Source organism: Falco punctatus, assembly GCF_963210335.1.
Source record: "Falco punctatus genome assembly, chromosome: 8".
NCBI classification, from domain to species: domain Eukaryota; kingdom Metazoa; phylum Chordata; class Aves; order Falconiformes; family Falconidae; genus Falco; species Falco punctatus.
Window position 1 is genome coordinate 21,967,272 of NC_137588.1, and position 26,522 is coordinate 21,993,793.

At 41.8% G+C, this 26,522-nt stretch overlaps 1 protein-coding gene across 2 annotated transcripts in view; it reads right to left on the reverse strand.

The window, feature by feature from the left end:
• Positions 1-26,169, reverse strand: part of CERS6 (ceramide synthase 6) — a 131,166-nt gene extending 104,997 nt beyond the window's left edge. For both annotated transcript variants that reach the window (XM_080398971.1, XM_080398970.1), the window contains exon 1: positions 25,544-26,169. In XM_080398971.1, the coding sequence (XP_080255097.1) occupies positions 25,544-25,713 (170 nt within the window). In that variant the 5' untranslated portion in view covers positions 25,714-26,169. The remainder of the gene's footprint in view (positions 1-25,543) is intronic.
• Positions 26,170-26,522: the final 353 nt, after the last annotated feature.

The window sequence follows — 26,522 nt, forward strand, 5'->3', positions numbered from 1 at the left end:
GGCAGGTATTAGTCAGATGAACACAATGGTGTTCATTCATGGGTTTTTTTATGTGTGCGAGTGCGTGTATATATGTGTACAGAAACAAACACATATATATACATACAGCATAGGTAATGGCATAAATATTTATACACTTGTGTATATATGTGTGTATACACAAACTTCAGCCTATTGTCTGACTACTCAACTAGAAGAATTAGAGCCTTATTTCTTTCCTGATGCTTCGCATAAATTCAGAACAAAGCCCTGTTCCCAACTAGTACAAAAATCTAATTCCTCAGTTTATTTCTAATTAGTTTCCAATACAAAAAGCTAACAGATACATACAGATATTCAGGAAACCTATTTCTGGAGAAGTGTGCACCCAAACTACACAATAAATTGTTTTGCCTATTTTATCCTTAAATTGAGTTTACTTGAAGAGGAAGGACTGTTCAAATTCACAGCTGGAGTTTCCAGCTGGATCCAATTGGGACAGGGCAGGCTTCCCCAAGCTGACCCCACCTGCCTGGGCCATCACCCTGAGCAGGGGCAACTACCTGAAGCACTCAGGCTTCCTCCTCCAAAGTTGTCCCACTCCACCACCTTGACTGTAGCCACAGAAGCAGCAGATTACGGCTTTGAGAAATTGAAGACTATCCCTGCCCATCTCCCCAGAAAAGCATTGAGTTTTCAGCTGGATCAGTGACCTGGTTCAATTCACTCCATCAGCACAGCATCACTAAACTGAGACGAAACCAAACCTTCATGTGAACTCTAGAAGCTCAAGTTAAGCCATCGCAGGTCTACACTCAAGATTCTGCTTCGGAAATCTGACTTTGGTATTTCTTAAAAATATTCTATTCTGAGAAAAGGAATTTTAAAAAAAGCACATTAGGATACCCATAATTCAAAATAATTATTATTAATTACTTTTTCTGAAAGAAGTGTTTCAGCGCAATATTTGTAAAAATACCTATATGAATGCTCACACCTGAAACCTTAAAAACCAGCTCAGCCAGACCCCTTCTGAGAATTAGTTTCTACCTGTATTGTATGATCACTAAATACCATTCTGACGGGTCAAAACATTCAGCAACAACAAAAAAAGCAACTAGTTCTCACTAGCTCCCAAGCTTTCCTGTACATTTTTCATCTTTGTCTTTCTATTCTATTTCAGGTTCTGAATTTTCTTAATGCTTTCCTGTTTGATTGCCACCTCAGCAGGTCACTCTTTTGGAAAGGCAGAGACACAATCTGGAAAGCAGCTGCGGCTCTGCATCCACAAGCACAGAGCCCACAGCCCTCCAGATGAATTCTGACCCTCCAAGTGCTCCACTGTCTATTGGGAAGCCAGGGAAACCAGTGCCTGTGTTTGAAATGCGGACCCTTTGTTTTCTGCCTTCCATACTGAGGCTTTCCCAAAGCAAACTCCACCATCACAGGCAAACAATGAGTTTTGCACACAAAATGCTCATAACACAGCTGACAGGCATCTCATTGTACTCCTAATGCGTGGTAAACAATTAGGGATTGGACAAAGCAGTGCAAGAACAAATCCTATTAACAAATAATAGGATTTGCTAGCAGATCACCCAAATGCCACTTTGGAAATGACTCCCTGGGGTGCTGCAACCAGAGACAGCAGATAGGGAAGGAAGCCTTGTGGCATGACACATTGGTGAGCTGCACACACAGCTACCAGCCAGCCATGGGAGCTCACTGCATGAAACAATGCTGGCACACCAGTTTTGTGAGCAACTGAAAATGCTGCAGCATGCGTCAAACAGAAGAAAAGAACTAATCTCCTATCTTGGGTATTTGTGAGCCATTTACAGCTTGGATCCATAACCAAGTGTATTTTGTACATCAAAACACAAAGAAGACTGTTACAATCCTATTTTCATTTAGCTCATTACAAGATTTTTGTCAGCAATTTACACACTCCAACTTCAAATAATCCCAAAAAGGACAACTGACTGAAATGTGACTCCCTCCTAGAATGGGTATATAACTGCCCACCTCTACCAACAGAGAGTTTAGCAAAAAAAAACCCACAAAGATGTGGGCAGGTGGGTATTTGAAGGAGCCTGACACTGTAACGTTGTCCCTGAGTGACTGCTATTACATGGCACCAATAAGTGATGCTGATATGGTAACACATGGGATGTCTCCTTTTCTATTACAGTCTGAAAAAAAAGGAGACAAACTCCCAGTGCTGAAAACCAGGCAGAGCACTTATCCACCCTGGCAGGTCACAAAATACTTGCAAAATAACAGTTAAAGATTTAAAAGTGGCAAGTATTTTTACTTATTGTATTTCTGTTTAGGGGTGCTATATGCCTTTTAATCTCCTTGGGATCATTGGAATTGTCTTGCTTATTTATTTGTTTTTAAATACACCACAGCTCATGCTGCTTGGGATAAAAGCAGCTTCCACACACCGTGACCGTACCACCACATTACAGAGGAACTGGACCCTGAACTCAATTGGTTTAGTACCTTCTATTAGAATATAAAGCCAGAAACTAATAACCAAAACTGGGAACCCATATGAGTTATAATCATGCCATTATGGACAATTTTTACACAACTGTAGACCATGAGTTTTATTTTTTAAGTGGGAAGAAACATGATTCTTAGGATTGGTCAAGTAACTCTTATTTAGGAGTATAAGTAAAAAGTCAGAAGGAAAAATATTCTGCCTTTGAAAAAAGCTGAGACCAGGCAATGAGAGGGGTGCGGCTTCAGTAAAGCAGCAATGCGGATACTCCTGAAGGCACAGGCTAACCTAGCCCAACCACCAAAACCCATCCAGCAGAACTTAAAAGACACAAGCACACTGCCTTGTTGGGGATCACCTCTTCCACAGGTCTTTAGAGCTTGTCAGATTGCTCTGGGTACCACAGTAAACTGAGCATTCTGGTGCGCATGGAGAATTATGAGATAGCTCGGCAGAAAAGGCACAGGAGCTATTTAGTATGGTATCTAGTATGCTGGCCTGCCAACTCAAATGGAAGCAACAGCCAGTCTCTCACCCAGCTGGGTTAGAGATTAGACATGTGTAATATTGCTGCACTTGAAGCATGGAGTGCTGTATGCTTGGCAAGAGGAGGTAGAAAGGAAGGGATGAAACAGTGTGGGGAAACACCTACGCAGGAATCACTGCAGGACTCATTTTGAAGACTCCATACAGCTTGTTTGCCCAGGCAAACACAAGTGTCTATATCCCAACATATGCATTTAGCCAGTGTGCTGCTAAGAGCCTTGCACTTCCCTGTTGCATACAATCCAAAACATTCAGCATGCACATCAGTTAAGTATCTGCGCAGTCTGAACTGTGGCAAGGCTTTGCAATCATTGAGAGTGCTTGATAATTACCAATGTTACACAGAATTACAGATCAAGCCCTGCCTTCCCTTGAGAACAAATTAGACATGACATCTATATCCTGGATACATAAGGAAGTATCACAGCCCAAGATCATAGCTCACTTCGAGTGGGACTGGAAATGTCAGGCCAGCAGACATAATGCCTCAGAAGGATACTCAGGGCAGCTCCTGTGAGCAAGCACCTCCTTTCAAGCTCCTGGGCTGACAGTCACTTTCTTGACATGCATGTCAGACATTGTCCTCTAGAGAAATGTTACTGACACAGCCTGGCTCCCAAAGAGTATGACCACTGCCTCCACACCTACAGCCAGGAACACAAAGAAAAGTAAAAGTCTTCAGAATACACAGAACTATGGCATAATCACAAATTTTACTTTAGAAGAGGAAATAGTGATGAACTTACTCCACTGCAAGATCAGCTTCTACCTACAGGGATATCTTCTGAGCTTTAGAAAGAAGCGCCTGCAAAACCAAAGAGGAATGGAAGAAGGAAGGCTGGGGAATGCTGTTAGACCAAGGTTAGCAGCATGCAGAAGCTACCCTTTTGCAGGCCTAAAGCATGTGAATATTGTTGACTGACACATACAGGGCAGCTAAAGAGAAAGAGAACCTCGGAGGAGTTCACATGAAGCCTACAAAACCTCCCCTGGGCAAAGCACCATCTCTGCAGCCCCCTCTCCTTGCTGACTGAAAGCTGGAAACTCTTCAAGAGCCTCTCCAGCTGGCAAGAACGAACACTGGAGGCATAGCCAGTGCTGTAAGAGAGCAGTGATCAAGAGCAAACAGCAAGAAACTGCAAAGCTGCACGAAGGTATGCTCCAGCACCACTGCCCAAGGCACAGTCGAGAGCCTCAGGCTAGGGAGGGTAGGAAGCCAGGGTGTAACCAACGAGGATGGGTTTTATGCAACCTCCCAGTACAGTTTCAGCTACATTTCAGAGCAGCTGCAGGAGCAGAAGTCTGTTCCCTGGCTTTCAGTTGGGTAGGGGTTTCCAGTAGCAGATGCAAGTGGCTCAATAACAAAACCAGTTATTAAAGAATGCAGAACAGGTAAAAGCCCTGTTGGTCAACAAAAAAGCCCCGTGCTTCAGTTAACGAATGGCTCTAGAAAGAAAACTCTATGATCAAACATCAGAAGACAAACTTCATACACACACCTACTCAACAACTGAATATCCCCCTTCAGATGTCTGTTGTAACGTTTACCCAGAGTATCTGGAAGGTCAAAGCACTAGTCTGCAGCCTGTCATGAATCCCCATGCTGTTACAGTATTTAGCACTAATCCCTGGTCCTTCACTGCTAAGTAAGGAAAGAAAAATAAACAAGCAAACAATACAAAGGCCAGGACCACCTGATATAAATAGAAATAAGAAGGGAAAAATACTAGCTTAGAGATGTTACCAAAAACTTTTTTAAAAGGTCTTTCAGCCTTGTTTAGCTTTGTGTGCACAGGAACATCACAACACAACCTGCATAAAGTGAAAAGTGATTGTATTTCACACACTTAGTAATATTGCAGGCTGGGTAAAAAACCAAGTGTGTAATATCAAATACACAGAAAAGAGAACAATAGGGTTTTCTGCTTTCTGCCCTGCCCATAGCAATACAGCAGAATTCCTCACCATACATACACATTTCCATGACACTATACCATGATGACAAAATTTTACATTTTAGCCCACCAAATTTGAACATTCAAAACACATGCAGCTGTTCATGCAGGAAACAAAAATAAATAAATAAAAGCTCTTCTAAAGAGGCAGATTTATAACTGATTCTGTCTGCAGAGCCATGCGGACTGAAAAAACTAGGTCAAATCTTTTGCTAGTCAACCTCACTGCTATTCCTCCCTGGCTGTCCGTCCTCCCCCTTTCGCTAGCATTCAGCAGTTATTGAAGAAATCAATTAATGAGAATGCAACAGACCTCTCATGCAGGTCTCAAATTACTTCTGCCTGGTACTTATCAGGGAGGTCACCTATGCAACTGCAGACAGAAGGGGAAAAATTAAATAATTACAGTCTCTCCAATTCACAAATCCTAATCCTAAAGTGTTATGTACTCGATGCTTCTAGGGTCCGTTAGCAGCCAAACAACTATGCATGTCAAAAAATAAAAGGGGAGGGAGGCAAGAGGCAGACAAAGATAGGCTAGAAAGAGGCAAAAACAGAGGAATTGCTGTGCTTTTGCTTTTGCTGTGCTTGCAGCAAAAACATGATAGCATCTGCTGCTTTTAATGACATCTTGCTAGTGCATTTTCTACAGCTTTGTGCTAAACAGTTTTAGAAACCTCATAAATACATCCATTTTGATACTAGATTTCTGAAGAGTAACTGTAATACTAGGTTTTGTATCTACTAGTCACCCTGTATGTTTTAAATAATTATATTTTAGGAAAAAAGGACTCTCATACTAAAATTCATATATTCACTGTCACAAAGACATGCAGATTTAAGAAAACATTTAATAAGATATAGGGACCAATTCAGTCCAATTTCAGCTTAGTCATTTTTATTCATTTCTCTCCTATTGCAGACAGAAGGCACTCTGTTTCATCAATTAGAAAAAAAAGAAAGATACACAATTCTGTATCAGCCAAATACTAAACCAAATCCAACTCCATTTCCACCACATGCAATATGCTGCCTGACAAGTTACTGTAAGAAGGCAAAGAAATCAACTTCCTGGCTTACTGCAGAGGTGGCCAAACTAACTGGTTTGACAAGCCACATACCACAATCTTCATAGGGTTGAGTGCCACAGGATGTTATGCTGACAGCTGAGGGAATGCTGGTGTGCCCCAGGGGGGAAACCAGTCCCAATTCTTAATGGCAAGCGCTTCCTCTAACGATGTGACAGTGGCTTCGGACATGTTGCCTCCCATGCAAGGAGGATGAGGATACTCTGCTTATAAGCAGCTGAAAGACTTCAGTGGTGGGAAAGGAGCGCTGGGGGCATGCAGGACCATGCTGCTGTTAGGCAGAAGACCCTCATTCATTTACTTCGGTGGAAATTAAAAAAAACATTGTGGCACATGACACCTACAGATCTGGCTGGCAAAACATACATCCAGTCTTGAGCCATTTTAGCTCAAATTAATGGAAATCATCTTAATTTCTCTTTCTGCAGAGGTGCTCAGTGGAGTTTGTATTATGTTACTAAAGCCTTCTTCTCTCACTAGTAAACCCAGGACAAATGTGGACCTCCCAGAAAAACCATTTGAAACATAGTATATAGCTGAGCAGCAGACTACACAGAACGCATCGCAAATTCAAGAACATGCATGGGGAGCCTTTTGTCTTTGGTATTTCTTTACCTTTACCCTTCCTGCCTTTGGCTGAATTCCTTTGAAGCCAAGGATATGCTAAACATAACTCATCTAAATAACTCATAAATCAGCCCCATCTGGCCCTTGTTTCTGAGCTGAATCTTATCTATAGCAGTCACTGCTGAACTTTCAGAGTCTTGGATAATTTTTCACCCTTAACTCAGCAAGCCATAAACAATTATTGCCTCAGTACCTTAGATAAACAGCTATGGAAATCCTTAGGAAAAAGATTCAGGGATTTCTTTTTGGCTGGCTGTTTTTTGTTTCATTTATGTTTTTTTTGACACTGACACATTTAGAGGGGGGAGGCATTTTGGACCTGACCATGGAGGACACTTGGATTCTTGACTAAATGAGATGCAAAACACAATCTAACAAGCTCTGCTTAATGTCTACTGGATCAGAAGGTAAGTAAAGAAAGGGTAATGTTGGGATTATTGAGGTGGACATGAGAAGCTGGACAATGCAAGGTAGGGAAAACAAACATTTGTGAGAAAATTGCCATGCTGAAAACATTCTGGAACAACTACACTGCCAGGTTTCAGCACGCAGCATACTTGACTCGCTCCAAGCAAAGCCAATATTCAGTTTTTAAGTCTGTACCTTAATGCTCAATATTTCTTCTTAAGCAGTGGCTCATGCATGGATGGCCTAATAAAGATCTTTTGCTTCTATAAAAATTCGAAGTGTCATTTCATATTAATCTTTTTAACACAGGTCAGATAGAATACCTGTATTTACCTAAATGAAATTTCTCTTATTTATCCTTCATTTTTTAAGTACTGTCCCAAGATGAGAAAAATAGTATGAGATTCAAAAAGGGTTTTTCCCCCATCCTGTTCAATAGATAAATTGTATAATATTTGATTAGCTTCATTTGCTGAAGTATGATTTCTTGTCCCAGAATTCAACCAGAAAGTGGCATTGTTCTTTAAAGATGTGTAGCAGAACAGCATTGTCAACTAGGTTTGCCTTCTATATGAAACAAAGTTTATTTTTACTTTTAAACTATCAGCTGAAATTACAGCGTAGTCAAAAATCAAGTTGGAAATTACTTTCTCTTTCATTTATTTAAAAAGCTACTCAAATCAATGTTTTACACAATTCAACAGCAGCTCTCAAGAACAGTCAAATTGTATTGAATAAAGAAAATAAAATTTTTCAATTGTTTAAATTCCATGTGTTAGATCACTAAATCATCTTATGACTGATGTTCTAATTAGAAACTGAGTAAAAGATCTCCCTTATGAAATAGGTGTTTCTCAATAAGGAAATAGAAGTTTGTGAATTTCTTTCTTAAGCCTCACTTATTGGGAAAACATACTACCAGCCTCTCGGAAAACAGCTCTTGTCCTTTATTGGGTTCTTGCCATAATGAACATCTGCTAAGTCTATAAATTAATTGCTGAAAACATCTTGTGCTTCTAGACGATCCAGGCAATCATAGCTGTTCTGGGTTACTAGAGAACACTAGCATTTTTCTCTCTTACATAGGCACACATCCACACAGACATGCCCCCTTACAGTATAGCATAAAGCAAGAACAATTACTTGGCACTTTTTTTAATGTCATAAAATAAACCTTTAGTGCTAATTAAGTCATCAGAGCAGCACACTGTGAGTTTCCCTACATGATTTAAGCAGTACTTTTTGTACCATGATAGCCTAAGGATATGAAGGATGTCTCACCTAGCTGATTGAAAATGCTCTCTACCTTAAATAACAATTCTTCTTTCAGTCTTCGTTTGTCAATAGCAAAGCAGCTATAATAGGCTCTTTCCAGTTCAAAGAAAAAGCTTGAATCCGCCTTAAGAGAACTCTTTGTATGTAACAGTATGTCTCTTATTTCCCCACAACAGGTCCTTCAGACTCAAATTTCACCTGCTTGCTCCATCTTCAAGATCTCCCATTCTTCCTGGCTATATTGACATACTACAGTATGTCACCTCATCTCACGCCCAATTGCGTATCCTGTCCTTGAGCGTCTCAGTTCAGCAATCAGAAATTGGCTTGTTTTAATATTATTTGTAACTTCTACAGATGGAAATCACCTACCCTACTTAAAGTTGAATAAAGATTCCTGTTATTTCCTTTCAGTGTTCCCAGTCTCACTGACCATCCAGAGCTCTGGTGAATGATGAGGATCCAATCTCTCACCAGGGTCTGCCAGAAGTAACACTACCTATATTTTCCAACCAAACCTGGAAGGTTATTATTGACTTAATTTGGAAGAGTAGCAAGGGTGCTGTCTCTCCCAAGTGGCAGAGTTCTGGATGCCATAAGCAGAGATAAACAGATACTCGTCCGTAATCATTTTTGGTCACATTAGCCAGCTGGCATTTATTTTCTTTCTTATTTGTAATCTGTGTTCCTTAAAGATGCTGCAATAAGGCGGGGATGGTGCGTGGGCATGCTACACCCTTCCATGTAGGACAGGATTACAATGACACAAACCCTACTGCCTTCTTAAAAAAGAAAAAAAGTCAACTGTTAATTCTTCTTAAGAATTTTCAGATCTGTCCCATGCACAACTGGAGGCAGACAAATCACACACACATCAAGTCTCTTCCTTTCCTAGGATACAAGTGTTCTCACTCAACTTTGAATTTAGAAGTATATCTGAAGGGAGCAGTTGCAAATGCACATTGTTTCTGGTGAGCACAAACAAATGGGCATGCCTGTTACACCAGATTCCTCCCAGGTGCATGCACATACATCATGGCCATGTTTTCCCCGTCACACTCTATCTTTAGTCTCATTCCCCTCTCCCATGCTCCAGAAAACACCCGTATACTGCTTCTAGTTCTACTTCTCTGCCCCATTTCCACCTCTGATCCTCAGCCTCTCCATTAACAAATCTTACCTAGTGAGTACAGGAAGAATTTAGAGAGTAATTAACCTCTCTAAACTTTATATTCCAAGCAAGCAACAGAACTGTCAAGATACTGAAAAGCAGCAGCAGATTGTCACACCACAAGCCATGTGGTTGCTGCAGTATATCTTCACAAAAATTATTTGCATTTTTCACATGCACGAGGGGGTTGACTTGTTGTGATCTGTCATTTTAGATGCAGATATTTATTGATGGTGCAGAAGTATTCAAACTTTTGATTTTATTACTCATTTTAACACTGTTAGTTAAGAGGCTTTGATCACTCAGCCTGTTCTGCAGTAGGACCAAAAGAACTTGCATTTTATTACCATTTCATTTATACCATAAATAATCCAGCTGCAGGATCAAGACCTAAACCCCAAACTATGAGCTGAGAACTGAAGTACACTGCACTAATGTACCACTGTCATAAATAAAGCCTAAAACAAGACCTTCATTATAATTACAATTATAGGACAATAACTTTATAAAAGATAACTTTTTATATGCTATCCTAAATAGCATTCAAGTGTCCGAAAGCATTATTAAAATATATATATTTTAATGCATTCCAAAATAAAGAGGACACATTTCTTTTGGTATAGAGCACTGCCACACATAGCTGTCTTCCCTTACTTGTGGATTTTCATGCCAAGTGTTATACTCTGCTTCCATAGAAAAGCATCAGCATTTCCTTCTGCTATTTTTTTCAGCTTTACACAGCCTTATTACACACAGCCAGCTACACAGCCATCATATTATTTACTCAGAACTTTCTCAACTGTTCATATGCATTAAAATCTCCCATTACAGACCTGCATCTCAAAACACCCTTGTGGAACAGGCAAATATTATATTATCAACACCATTATTATTACTATGTTTTCAATACAATTTTAGAAGTAAGGAATGAGGAAGGGAAAAAAAAAAAACCCAACCTTGCATGACTCTTCTGGGCACACTGTAAATGGATGGCAAAGCAAGGTGATACTATTAAAATTAAGACAGTCTGACAGCTTGCACTTTAATACCATGAAGAGTATTTCTACTGTTTCTTTTAAGCAATATGCTGGAAAATTTCCAGGTAAGAAAATATTTAAGAAGGCGTTGATAAGTAAAAAAAGCAAACTCTCCAGTGGCCGCTACAGCTCATAGCTGCAAGTGCCTTTTTCAAGATCTGGTTTCTCCAGAACAGACTTCTGATGAGGATTCCCACAAGTTCTGCGTATTTTGTAGTTAAATTGTTCCAGGTCTCTCCTTGCCAAAGCAGGAATAAGACTAGTTAATAGCATTTTTTTAGAAGTGGATGCTTCATACATTTGACGGCAAATGTCAATCACTGGGGCCTAACACTTAGTCTCATTTAGGAGATGGGGAGAAAAATACCCCAGGAAACTCAAGTGTAAAGATGAAATTTTCCATCTTTCTTCCTCCCCCTTATATTTTGAAGTTATTCCAGAACAGAAGCAACTACACCTGTAAGACTGTAAACTGTCCAAGGTGAACGGAGTTTAGGAGTTCAGCAGAATGCCTCATCTTTGCAGTAAGTTCTGAAAACTTTTCGCTATTCACGATAGTTCTCATTAAACAATGTAAAAACATTTTAGAAGCAAGAAGCAGTTACTGTTCTTACACTCATAAAAAAAGAATCCCAAGGCCCTAAGACTACATAATAGATCATTCAAAATCATCTGCAGAGAACACGAGCACACTAATTTTTAGTCCTCTTCTTTACTCTAACACTCAAAGTTAGACCTCCTGAGGTCAGAAACCTTGCTCTTTCAATATCAACAGCAAAACCAGATCATTCTACTTGCAATCACTGTCCCACGGGCCAGAGTTGTGGAGGCTCTGGAGGATGCAGAGCTCACTCCTGAGATTAAGCTTTCTGGTTGATGACTGCTATTCTGTGGGCAAAGCTGAGGGGAGACATTTGCCAAGCCTTCACTTAAAGAGAGCTTGGTTAAAGGGGAACTCTAAGAAAATACAGGGTGGATCCAGTGTGCTTTTCATTATGCAAGTGTACTTATTCAGAGACCTCTTTATGTCATTGAATATAAAAAAATACCTGCAGCACTACCAGGCAAGGCAAAAAAAGCACTGTTGTGAAGCAGAGTGGGAAACTTGTTGAGACAGTCTTGGAGGTCATCATTATAACCTATTTAATATCCACATGTACACACCCACCCACTTGTACTCTCTAAATCACACAGTCATCGTATATGGGACAAACATCATCAAGGATGACACTTTTCTTCTTCTGTTTGTGTGTACTCAATAGAGCTCTTAATAGATGCTTACATTGTAACTGGCAATGACTACAGTTTACATGGAACACCTGGGGTCACATTAAGCTACTTGCCACGTGGACTGACAGTAATGCAGCTGCAGCACAGTGCCTGTTAGAGCAACACAAGGATACTCCTTCCAGGCTACTCTATACATGCTGACATGACAACCGCTGCACAGATGTATCAGACCTTCCTCTCCACCACCAAGTAGCTTTGTGCAAAAGTAGACCTGATGCCTTTAGTCAATATTAGAGATGCTCTTGTTTAAAAGGGACCAAGGGAAGGAATAAGGCGGCTATCACGTAATCCCTTTGACCAACCACCTTACACCATGTAGGAGCAGAGGCCCACATCTTACTTTCAAAAAGGGATAAGTCCTAGTTAACATCAAATGTTAACTAATCTTCTGTGAGTGACATTTTCAGACACAATACTCCATGGCTGCACACATACTACTAGTCCTGGAAAAAATGGGGTAGGGGGGAAACGTGACACTTAGTTAAGGAAAGAAAAATGGATTTTTATATTATGTTTTATATATACACACACACGTACATATGTGATTTCTACCTAGGTGTACAGACTGAATGGCTTCTGCTTCTTAATTACTAAAACAGTAATCAGATGCTTACACGTGACCATACCTAGTGATATACAATTTCTCATCTTTCACACAGGTTTTATGCTGATATAACACCGGACTCCGCAGCTAATTTCTTATTTATATTGGCACATGATCCAGTTCAGGACCTTTGTGAGTAAATAAATCATATTAAAGAGTAATATAGACCCTAGAGTTCTATATATAGAGATATAGAATGGTAAAAATGTCTGACCACTCTCAAACCAACTGTGATTTATATCACCAGAGACCTTAACATATGCAAACAATCAAATAAGACTGTGTGACATAGCTTTCTTTATGCATGTAACACAGTTTCACAAAATTAAGGCACTGTTTATGTTAAAATTCATATAGGAAAGCAAATACTAATATCCTAAGTGAGACAGCTAGCCTGATGTATGGACCTTGGGATGTTATTTCCAAACAATTTTTCAGGAAGTATTTCCTGGTATAGACACAAGACTTTGTAGGAAGAAAATGTGAAAGAAGCTATATTTTTTCCTAATAAACACTTTGAGGGTTTTGCAATTAAAATGACCAACATAGTCTTTTCTCACCAAACTGAGAAAGATCCCGATTTTATCAAGGATCATCTTGAAACCCTTTCCCAACCCAAATCAGTCTTCCTACATACCGCTGCACTTAGCAGGCCTTCCTCTGTGGCTATTTTTACAACTAAATGCCATATTAGAAGGTAAGTTACGAGCCTGAAATACTCTTATCATTGCTCTCTAATAAAGTTTCAATGGAAGAGCAGCTCACCTGAATGATAAGAGTCGCCACACACTGTGACAGCTGAAGATGGGCAAAAAACTTTGCTTCCTCTCTATTTCAGTTGCTGGCTCTTCCATACACGAGAGCTGGGCAGTGATGGACAAGCCTCAAAACAGAAACTTCAGATCTGCTTTTGTTTGCCACCAGCAGCTCTGCAGCACATCATGCATGGATAGACAGCTTTTGTTCAAAGGCAGGGGGGCAGAGGGAGGGAATCCACAAAAGGGCAAATAAAAAGAGAAAATAAGATGGGATCAGATGGAGAGCAGGAAAACATTTACAGGTCACACAGAAGAGATGAAGATCAGAAGGACACATAGCAAGTACCAGAATATACCTTAATTTTAACTTAAATATAAGACATGGAAGGGAAAATTATTTTGAGATGGGGGCACAGCTGTAAGATGAGAAGTAGAAGTGTTAGTGTGGAAACACATGCTTTGCCTCAAAACAATGCATTCTTTTTGAATCATCAATAGGCAGATTCCACAGCAGATGTGAAACAATCAGAATCCCAAATTCTAGCTGTATATTCATACAGCCCTGGTTCTTCAAAGATATAATGGCTGTCATGTTTTGAGGTATAAACAAAAGCATGGTAATAAAACACAACAAAAACAAACAACAACAAAAAAACCACGAAAGCCCCATACCACCACTAAATACACCCTCCATAATAGGGAAAATGATTTAACTAAAATGCACTTAAAAACAAGTGTAAAAGCAGATGCTTCAAGGTAACTTTGTTTTCTATTCTTTAAGGCACCTTACTTGAGAATATGATTTGTTATTAGTATTTAAAGCTCTAAGGTTACTCTAGTGGTATGTCAGAGTTATTCCAATCAGGACACAAGGCAAGACACAGGTCATACTATGGTGATGGATACAAAGTGCTACTTTCTCTTCAAACCTTGAAGTCAGCTCTCAATGGAAGAGTAAGATGAAGTAGCGTTCTTCCATTTCTACTAGCGCACTTTTCATCTTGACAACTGAAGGTAAATGCCAGGCTAGAGATTTGAGCTCTTGCCATGATTCTAGCAAACCATTAGCCTATTTTTAAGAAAATCAACCTGTTCAGAGATTAGTTTTTTTCTTAAATAAAATACAAACTAAAAAACCCCACAACCAAACTTTATGTACACCATGCATACAGATACAAACTGAATAACTCTTAAATTAAGAGCTGGTCAAGAATGTATGCTTTTGGAGGCTGGCAATGCTATAGAGATTTCATTTTTATCTCTACATCGTTATCTTGTAACCAGACCCATTTATCAGTGCTGGCTGAAAATCAGGACATCTGTTCCTGATGGAAATTTTGACATTTCTACATTTCCACTTCATTCCAAACTGGAAGAAAACCAAATATTTTTCACATTTCCTATAAATGCTATAGAAAATAACAATTCCAGGTTAGCATACACCAGAGTTCTTCTAATTAGGACATAGGGTGTGTTTCTTCTGTCAAATATCAAATTGTTTCATTACCACCCCAACAACTGACATTTTGAAATATATTAGTTTCTAGGCAAGTCAATATTCTATAGCTGGTCTTAAAGATATTTTTAACAATTTAATTATCTTTAATGAAACAGAAAAAAAAACGCATTACATCAGAGCAATACAATATACTGTAGTGTATAAATTATTCTGTGTAATTCTCTGGGGGTTGTTTGTTTTTTTTTTTCCCCCCCCTAAGACTGATTTACTTCTATGTTGAACACAAAGGCAATAAAAGCTTTTCCAGTAAGGCATGTGATCACCATTCCCTGTCTCCTAAGCACCTCTTTCTGAGAATTCTTTTCAAAAACAAAATTATCTTGAAGACATTGCCGTGTGGAAAAGAATCAACTTAAGGGGAACAAAACTAAAATTATCCTCAAAATTGCCTGTTATAATCAAATTTAATGCTGTAGGAGACCACGTATTGATCCTAGAAGGGAGCAGGATGTGTTTATACCACAGCAACTTGCACTTCATTTTGGGTACCCATAAGGTAATTTCTGTCTTAGGTAGAGCAGGTCCACATTTATTTCTTGACTTACATCCTGTCTGCTCATGCCAGACTACAATAAAGTCAAAAAACCCATTCTACAGGAAATGGGAAATCCAGATGTCCAATCAATCAAACATTATCTGCTCTGCCCTAATTAAGTTTCTTCTGCAGGCTTACAGTGAACTTCAACCTAATCCTCACCTCTTCAGGTTTCCAATACAAACTTCATACACATAGGATCCCAGAAACCCTTTGGAGCCCTGCCATTTAGTGAGGTTTATGATTTCACAGAATCACTGAGGTTGGAAGAGACCTCTGGAGATCACCAAGTCCAGCCCCCTACTCACAGCAAGGAAAACTAGAGCAGGACCATACCCTGTTGTGGTATGCCAGAGTATCTTCACAACTGGAGACTCCACAACCTCTCTGGGTAACTTGTCCCTGTGTTTCCCCATCATCCCAGGAAAAAGTTTGTTCTTGTGTTCAAACAGAATTTCCTGCAGATCAATTGCTTTTTGCCTCTTGTCCTTTCACTGGACACCACTATGAAGAGTCTGGCCCTGCCTTCTTTACTCTCCCTATCAGGTATTTGTACACACTGATCAGATCCCCCCTTTTCTTCTCCTGACTGAACCATCCCAGCTCTCAGCCTCTCCTGATATATCAGATGCTCCAAATCCTTAATCATCTTAGCGGCCCTTCACTACCCTCACTCCAGTATGTTCATGTCTTGTAGAGGGGAGACCAAAACTGGACTGATCACTCCAGACATGGCCTCACCAGTGCCGAGTACAGGAGAATGATCCCTTCCCTTGACCTGCTGGCAATGCTTTCCCCAATGCTGCTGCTGCATTTCTGGCTCATGCTCAGCTTGTTGTCCACCAGTGCTCCCAGGACTCCCATTTGCAGTTCAATTTGTCATCATCACATCAATGCAATCACTTCAAAATTAATTTAGTACAATGGTTGTTGTAACCCTGGGGAGAATTTGGCACTGGAACTGTTGATATTTTCAGGCTACTCTCTTATTGTATCAGTTCTCTTCCTTCTCTCATACTAGGTATGTGGGAAAAGTTGACAGATAAGTATCAGCCACCCAATTACCACCCAATTATTGCTTCAATGTACACAAAACAGGTTCCTGCTTGTGGTCTAACCACTTGCTCTTCTTTTTCTCAATGGCTTCTTTCCAACATGACACCCCTAAGGGGAATAAAAACACCCAACTGGACCTGATCATCTCATCCAGCAACATGCTTTGGACAACCACAAGTAGTAAACAGCAGGAAGCTCAAGAAAAACTAATGGACAACTGTGGAAAAACTTGTCAACAGGCACATTCCCACTCATGACCCACTACCTACCTAAACCTTTGTTTTCAACAGAAGGAACTGGTCCCACCAGTTGCAAGGGGGGTTCTGGCCTTGGTGACTCACTGGTCTCTACTGCTACAGCAGTGCTCAGGAAAGCCACAGCCCTGACAGTCAGGTGATGAGAGTCTGGAGCCCTCCAGCTCCCCAATTGAGCAAGCCTCCTCCTGCTTGGGGAGTGCATCAGAGCAGCTCACCACTACCAGAGTTCACCCACTGCCCCCAAAATTTCTCAGCTCACTTATTTCACATAGATTTAATTTTGTCTGCTTTGTCATGCTGTAATGCCCACAGGTTTATAGTAGTGTTCCACGTTTACGCTGCCCACCTACAAAGTTTCAGCAGATGCTCTATCAAGGCTAATTTCTATACTTCTTGAGGAACATACCTTGTTCAGATTGTCCCCTTCAAGACAGCATACCAGGCAGTCTGTCTCCAGCTACGTGGACTACTCCATGTCTCTCAGCAACAAGATACACCACGCAGTCACAACAGACACAAGCAAAGAAAGCACAAGGCGTATTACAATGTATTACTCTGATCTTTGCACATTGCTTCTGTGAACAGCAACTGCTTTTCAGTACGCAAGGTAAAGAGTTACTTTGCACTGTACAGCACACTTCTTTCCAAATAAGCAATTCACTGCCACTGCATGAAAGCATCTCTCATTAGTCTAGGCAGTTACGGTCATTTGTACCACTTGTCCAGGTAGACAGTATTGCTGCAAAAGCAGCTTTCATAGCTTAAAGTTCTGCCAAACATCATCACAAAGTACAAGCTGAGACTGGCCTCTGCTTCCACTCTCTTCTTGATAAGGATGAGCATCCCAGGGTTGAAGTAAACAGTCCCAGTGAAAGTTCAAGTATCTACACAATGTTGTATAGAACTGAATCCAGTCAGAACAGAGGCAAAAAGGGTGTGAATAGATGCCAACTCCAAAATGAGGATTTCAGCACCATTACCATAAAGCCTTTTTCCCCTTCTGCTTGCAGAACAATAAAAAAAAAAAAAAAAAAAAAAACACACCAAAACAAAACAAACACACAAAAAACCACCAAAAGAAACCTCCAACCAACATTAAATTTATCTCAGAGGATGGCAAACAGGCAACAAGTAGATGTGATGACACCACATGTAATAAATAAGAGCCACTTATTCCTCTGGGTCATCCCATTAATGTTAAAAATAGAACAACTAGCTTGTTACAAAAAATAAACAAATACTACTGCACACTCAAATACTCAAACAGCCTCGGGAATCTAAGACTTTATGCCAATGAACACCCTCTGGGCTGTAATGTAAGTTTTTTGCACCAGTGTAACTATGTCAGTTAGATTTATTTTTTTTAATATAGTACTATAGGTTATTCCCCTCATCCCTACAGGAGAAACAAAGAAACCAAAGGGAAGATACTATTAAAAGGAAGCTTTTACTGCACTCACACTGAGAAAAAATGCAAGTGATTTAGATACAGTGCTAACCATCCTAGTATGACCTGTGAATACAAAGAAGGCTTTTCATCATTTCAGACCAAACTTTAAAGTGCAACATTTTTTATATTAAAATGGGGTTTAGGTTAGTGAACCTGAAAGATGCTTCATTAATACAAGGTAGTCTGAAGAACCTTGGCATTCTGTTTCTCAATGTGCAAAAGGTAGCTTGAATTAATAGCCAATATAGAAATATATCTGTATCTTACATATTAAAAAATATACAACATGGCTAACTGGATGTTATGTTTATTTACGGCTCATAGATACTCCTAGTAATTGTACAGGCAATTACCTTGAAAGTTAATATTTGATTATGCTACATCAGTAACAGTTACATGAGGCTTCACAATTGCTTAGCAGTATGAAAGCTTACCAACAGCAAAATTTGCAATTATGAGAGCTATTTACTACACAGAAAAAAAATCATTACAATTTACTCTCTGGTTTTGGTACAGAAGTCACAATTTTGTGTTACAGGCCCACCAGCATTACGAAAACCATCTCTAAGTTTATAACTGCCTAGACTACATATCCCAGCTCTCCCACCTCCACCACAGTTTGCCTAATTCAGAATAACCAGAAAGATATCATCTTCATGAGAAACTGATGGATGCCAGATGGTGTAGAGTTACTCTTCTGTAAGGATCATGTGCTAAAGACTTCCTCACAGAGATCAGAAGACCTCGGCCCATTTGACAGTCAGAAACTTTGCTCTCCTTAAAGCAAGACATCAGTGATTCCTCCTCTTTCAAGGGATCAGAGATTTACGCATTGCCCTTCCTTTCTGTTGACCTGGATGCCCACCGCTGCTGCACCCCCAAAATCTGTAAGTGCCCAATGAGCAAACAGAGTCACTGGTGTGGGAGACCACGTATCAATCAAGGTGCTAGATGAACACTCCAAGGAACTGTTGCTACACATCATACACATCTGACTGCCCATAAGGTGCCAATTATAGTCTTAAGAACACTACTGAATATTATGTAAGGTTGTATGTAACTTTCATAAGAAATATATTTATGCTGTAATTTTAACTTTCTTGTCAAAACTCCAAGACCACCTTGACAGAGGCACAGAAACCCCAAATGTTAATTAACTGTCAAACTACTGCAAGCATACAGTATTTAACAACTGTTGGGAAAAAAAAAAACAACCCACATCAACAAACAAAACAGAAACACACAGTCAAGTAAGAACTACTCAGCTCAGGCATCCCTTTCCTCTCTACACTGTTGACAGATAACTAAAGGTAGAATCAAGGGAACAGATTCCACAGATTAATTTAATAAATACTGTGTATGCGTTACAAGACACTGGTCTGCAGATGTGTAGAAAGAGGCAGCATACCAGAAGCTCTTCCTTTTCTGAGAACAAATTCTTAGCAAATGCCTGTGAATCAGGGACAGAGGCAGAAACAGGAGCAATCAAAAGAGCCACAGGCAATTTGGATCCAACTGCGCAGTGTTACAGGAATCCAGGCAGGAACTGAATGGGAATTTCTAACAGTAACTGGAACCTGCACTCAGACAGAACCCTCCAAGAGTAGTTCTGCCCCAGTGACAGACTTCCAGTACCCACTAGTGACCTGTCACTGAAACCTTTCCCTCAACTGAGCTGTGGTTTGGCTGTCACACTTCTGTCACCTGGGTATTTTAGAAATCAGTTTAAATGGCATTCTCTGCTGGAACTCAACACATATTTCCCATTTAACTCTCAATTTTGAGATTGGCACTAATGTGTATCTACAGATGGTGTGCATTTTATCCACTCCACCTTCTTTTAAAGGAACACTCTCAGCTTACATCTGAACACACAACTACATTACACAACAAAGATGTATACCAGCCAACACAAACACAATCAAGGTGGGTGAGCGTATACTGCACTGGTTAGAGCTAGTAAGACAGAGCCCCATCCATGCCAAGACAGAAAATGGCTCTCCAGGTAAAAAAAAAAACCAAAACCACCCCACTTGTTTTTTTTGTTAGTTGCTAAAGTTCAAACACTGCAACCCTAGGACACAGAAACTGGTTACATAAAGAAAAATATAAATGACAGAAAGTCAATAATCAATGAAAAGAAGCTCAGAGAAATAGATAATATAATAAGCAAGATATAAATTCATTTTAAAGCTATTTACTGCTAATGGTCAATTATTACTATTTTGAAAATAAATACGTTGAAAGCATAAAACAAATAGCTTTTTTGGTTATTTCCTTTACATTGCCTGTATCTTTTCATAGAAAGTTATCAATTTCAACATCCTATTCCATTTCAACTGAATTAAGCATTTATTAAATAGTAATCAAACAAAAAAACCCTTACAGGTCATCTTATGAAAAAAAATTATAAAAAAAAAAAATCAGAAAAAACCTGAAAGTTATTGTCAGTGAACATGTGCATACACTTAGACACAAGTGAATTATACCTGAATGATCAAATTTCACCTAACACACAGGGAACTAAGCAAGACATCTACAAATATCACAGCCTACAAAGGGCTTTTTATAGTAGTAATGATCATTGCCCCACCCAAGCTCCCCAGAAACAGTTTTGGGCTGCTGGAAGTACACTAAGTTTGTACACCCTCTTCCAAATATCTTGTCTAGCCTCCTCATTGTTGTAAGAAAGCACTGATAGCAGGTGTCTTAGAGATTATGAAAATTGATTTTGTATGTATACATCACACAACAGAAACACTTGCAAGGCTTTAATGTATTGTCACCTGAATTAATTTTTACAGTTACCAAAATACTTTTATACACATACATGCACACACAGTCATCGTATTATGTCACCCTGATCCACTAGGAATTCTACTGTGTCATACTAAATGAAATTCAGCTGAGGTTACCTTTGAGGCTGAAATATCATTATAAAAGCTAAATGTCATACAAAAGCCATGAATTTCCATACATTCAATGCCTAGAGTATCTTGATCTGAGTGATAGTAAATTATTAGGCTGGCTCAGTTTAAATCAGTGCAGCTGGAGAGCTGTTGCCACCTAAAATCAAGCTACCCCTAACCATATTCCTCATTTGATGGAATGGCTCATATCAGCTTCACTTTTGAGAACTGCCTTCCCTTACCCACCTCACCAGTCAAGGCCAGAGGACAATAAAGGCATTATAAACCTAGTTTGCTGATTTATGGAGTGATCTCATTAGATCTGAGCCCAAACTGTTGCTTACGAGGTGGGGGAAATAAAGTATACTGCAACTACAATGTAAACATGAGATATAAGAAATGTGAGATATGAGGCAAGTGAAAAAGAAAGCAGTAGTTCAGACTATTTGACTCAGAAGATTGCCAGACCACATCAGAAATCTGTTTAGTTAGCACTTCTTTTGAAGGATTCAGCCAACTTTCCCCTTGATAGAAGTCTCTACAGCAGAGGTGTTACCCTCTTGTTTTGCATCCAACAAGCACACCAATTGCTGAGTGAATATTTTTTTCATATAACCACATGCCTCTCCAGGAGGACATGCTTGGAAGGATAGGAAAGGACACCGCTTCTGAGCAAGTGAGGTCAAGTGCAGAGGGAGAAGACTGCCTGTGATCCCATAAAAAAAAAAGAAGAAAAATTGTATTTTCCCAGAATGACAGATATTCCTTTATCTTTTTAGGCCAATCAAAACTACAACACCCTGCTATTAGCAAAACCAGTTTCAGTTCAGCTTTAACCTGTCTTGCCTGCACTAGAACTAGAAAAGATCCAGGGAGACAGAGACTGGTATTATTGAGCACTTATCTCCTTAGCTGAAGGCGGTGTATAATACAGGAGGAGATCCTTAATTGCTTACACACCTTTAAAAAGACACGAAATGGATAGATAGTATGAAGAAATATGTCCCCACATTACCACTGCATGGCTAAAGTCCTGCCGTCTTCCAAATTGCTAGGTAACACTATCTTTGTGCCTAATTATTATAGTTTTTTAAAATATACTTTGTGTCTAAAGAAAGAGATGAATGGGAAGGAAGGGGAAAGAGAAAAGGCTGTTAAGGAATTTTAGCACCTCATCCATAACTGTGATGGCCTCAGCAGATAGATCCACTAAATCTCATGTTTATGAGATTATACCTCAGAGCAAAGCTTATTCCAAGAGCACTCATCATCATCAGATCCAATTGCTGAAGCGATTCAGCATACACTTAGTGTTCTAATCTACTTTTTCCTTTGAATTCAAGTGCTGGTCAGGGATGGCAGGAGAAGGAAATCAACAAAAAGTAGTTTATTTGAAAGGAAGAAAAAAAAGTTTCAGAAGCGTCTAGGTTCTTTTCTTGACTTTGTTAGTTGATTCACCAACCAGTAACAATAAAATAAAATAAAATGCCAGTAGAACTAACTCCGTTTATTAATAGGGGAATACCTATAGAATAAAATTTCCAAGTTCTGTCATTTCAATTGTACCCGCAAACATATACACAAATATATGCATATAGAATATAAACATATACAAATTAAGTCAACTTTTAACACTTAGCATGACAAGTTTTATCTCCCAAACATATCAAGAACTTTGTAAGCAGTCACATGAACTCCAAATCACAGCTCGCCCTGAACCACATTTTTTTACTACTGTGAAGATCCATAAAGCCAAATCACCTTTCACAGCAAGAGAAGTAAAACCATACTGCTCCAGCAGCCTAGCAGTCTGAAAATAATGGATATAAAATATGTAATCTGATTCTTAACACCTTGTGGCTGCTTACCTACCAGTATAAAGAATTACAAGAGCACCTGTATTAGGTACCTTACAAAACTAAATAGAGAATACACTAATGTAACAAATACTGCAGTATAACAATGAATTTAAAGTAGGCTTCTTTTTTGTTTAAATGTATTACAGTATCTATTTTTTTTTCTTGAGTTGCTACCATTACAAAAACATGGAACCGTTACACATCTGCAAAAGCTTATTCCTGGATGTATCAATGTACAACATCAGTCATCCATCACTTGAGTTTTGAAAAGAAAAAATGTAGCTGCTTTAATACACAGAAGAATGAAAACTTACCAGTTTAATAGATACTCTCTTTTCCCTTCCAGATCTTGCATAGCCTTATCAATCTAAATAATTGCAAGCCTTTAATTAATGATGTGCATGAGGCACTTCTGTGGCTCCCAACAAACAAAGCACAGAGGTCTGACAAAATAAATTACTAATGAGCAATAATAAGGCTTGATCATCCCCCTATTCAAGTCAGAGACAATCCACCTGCTTTGATCAGTGGAAGCAGGTTCAGTCACTTTTCCTCAGCCTGCTTTAATAAAATGCTCTACATGAACAAAAACCCCACAATTGTACCATGCTGTGTGGATTAATCCCACACAAAATGGTCTGATCCTACTCTCACAGGGGAGTTTTGGAATTGATTTGAAATTAAAAAAGAAAAAAATATGTAATTGTTAATAAAACCTCCTTGGAGGTCTCACCTACTCTCAGGGTAGCAGAATGCATTTCCAGATCTAAATTTCAGAAGTAGCCAAATGAATATAAGATAATTATAAAAACATACTGATTTTCCTTATCTGTATAACTAATACTTATAAATATGATGTACTGCAAAATTTAAAATTACTTTAATTGAATGAAGAAAAATAACCAGAGGGAGTGGATACAAACTACTATATAATCAGAGTAACTTCTACAACATTAACAACAGCCACATCAGAACTAGCAGAAACAACGTGATTCTAAGTTTAGGCTGAAATGGTCTGACTAACTGTTTCTCCATCTAAACACAGTCCTGCTGTGATACATACTGGAGTTCAGATGGCAAGAGATGCAACATCACACACCCACTTTCAGCACTCAAAAGCACACATTGTACAGACTGCAAAGGACAAAAGAAACAGTAATCATTTTACATTATCCAAGTATTACTTGGCATTCAAATTTTAACTATATTGCAGTATTTAACTCAGGATAAGCATTTAACCTTTGAGAACCTCAGATTTTCAGGCAGACCACAAGTTTTGCTGACTTTTTCAGAAAATCTGTAAAGCAAAACAGGTGTTAACAACAGCCCACAACAGCTTATTTTTCAAAATAAACATGGTCCTCTCAACTGAGTCACGGAAACAGCCAAGTTTTTCACAAACCAATATCCCAGGTGCCATATTCTAACCAGGGCGAGGGACTGCTTAGGACATGCAGAGTGCTACCTGGCAGATCAGCTATTTTATCATTTTTTAAGAATCTTTACAGCCTTCCACTGGCACGTGGTAACTATTGGTCTTCCTTTATCTTCCTTGACTATCCTAACAGCATTGCCTAGGAAGACAGTACTGGGAACATTTAGGTGTGGGCACAGGGAGTTGTTCTTTTGTTCTCTGCAGGTGGAGGGAACCCCACCTCTGCCAGGCCGCACAGCCACGCATGCCAGCGAGCGGCCCGCTTCGCTTCAGCTGCCTCCCCAAGACAGGCGGCCTCTGCTCAACACCTGTCAGGAAATACTCACGGAAAACAAACACTCGCTGTTGACCTATCACTAGTTTGATGCCTTGTGTTTAAATATTTGTGTGTTTTAAATTCAGCAGTCTCACAGAACGCTGAGTTTGGTTCAGCGATGAACAACCACCTCTGGAGCGTTTCTTCGCCGGGATCCCTCATCCTCTGAGCGCCCGGCTATTTCCGACACGCGGCACGGACCGTTCACGCCACTACGGTACAAACCAGCTGGGCAAAACTCGGCTGGGCCACAGGGCAGCCCTCACGCTCAGCCCACCACCGAGCTCCCCCCCGCTCCTACCTGGCGCGCAGGTTCCTCAGCCGCCGCCTCAGCCGCGCGGCGACAGCGCCTCGCGCCGCCGGCGGGAGCGAGGCCGGGTCCGGCCCCACGGCGCAAGGCGCGGCGCGCGCGGCTCCCTCCCCGTAGCGCGGCCCTGCGGCGGGGGCACGCGACAGCCCTCCCGCCGGGACAGTTTCCCGCCCCGTCCCCACAGCGCTTCTTGCGGGGCTTCCCTCAGGAGGGCGGTCGGGACTCCGCCGTAGCTAGCAGCCCGCGGGCCGGCAGGCCCCGGCTCGCACAGGTGCCGGAGGGCCCTTCTCCCACCGCCACCGGCCCGGGCGCCGCGGCCGCCGCAGGTGGAGGGCGGGCTGCGCCCATTGCCGGGGAGACCTCGCCTCCTAGCGCCCGCGCCGGGCTGCGCTGCGGGCAGCGGGAGAGTAGCACCGGCTACCCCGAACGCCTCCACCTTCCCGCACAGGGCCCGCTACGTGACCGACCGAGCGGGGAGGGAAAACACAAGGGCCCGGCAAGGCCGGGAGAGAGGCGGCGGCGGGAGGAGGACGCCGGGCAGGCAGCGTTCCCCGGCTGCCCCTCAGTGAGCGACCGAGCCAGCGGCCGCCGCAAGCCGCGCGGCCCGCCCAAGCCCCGCCGAGCCCGGGGCGGCGCGGGCGGCTCGGCGTTACCTTTCGAAGAGCATCCGGATCATGAAGATGCAGAAGGCCAGGGGGAAGGCGAGGTAGAGGTCCTCCGCCTGCGGGAAGGCGGCTTCCTCCGTGCTCTGCAGGTCCGCCCAGGTGACGTTGTGCGGCAGCCAGAACCGCTCGTTCCAGAACCAGGCGAGGATCCCTGCCATCTTTGCTTTGTCTGCCGCGGCGCCCCCCGCTCGGCTCGGCTCGGCTCCGCTCCGCCCGCGGCGAGGCGTGTGCGAGCGGCTACCCGGGGAGAGGAGGATGGAGGCGTGTGTCAGCCCCGCAGCCGCGGATGATGCTGCCGAGCGGCGCGCCGCGCTGTGCTGTGCCGGCTCCCCGCCCCGGCCCGGCGGGGGCAGCGGCCGCCCCGCCTGTCACACGGCCGCGTCCGCCCCCATTGGCTCCCGCCCGGCCCCGCGGCTTCTCTGCTGCCCCGGGGCCCGCCGTGCTCCCCAGGCGGCCCCGGGGTTGGCCCCGCCGGGCGGCCAGGAGCAGCCGCCCCGTTCCCCTTCCAGAAAACCCCCCATACCCCGAACAAGAAATTACGCGGCCCGAGCGAGCGGGGACCCCGTCTTGGGGGTACTCGCGGCGGCCGAGGCCGCCGGCAGCAGCACCGGCTCGGCGCCCACCCGGCCTGGCCGCTCCGTGCCTCGCACCCGCCCGGCCGCTGCGGCCCTCGGCCGCGCTGACCCGCCGTGCGGGATTGCCGGGTCCCGGCGAGCCTCGAAAGGCGGTCGCCTGGTTTCAGTTGGCAGACGGCAGCAAGAAGCAGCCCTCCTGGATTGGACTCTGCACAGCCACACGGGCCGGGACCGGCCGCCACAGCCCGCCCCGGCGCCAGTAGCCGCAGCCGAGAGCGCTTCGCTCTGCCCTCGCCTCCTGAGGCATTCCAGTGGGAGCCGGACTGTCCTGGGGGACAGGACCCTCTGAAACGTTTGACTTAACCCTGTACGCATGCACAGCAAACAGGCGT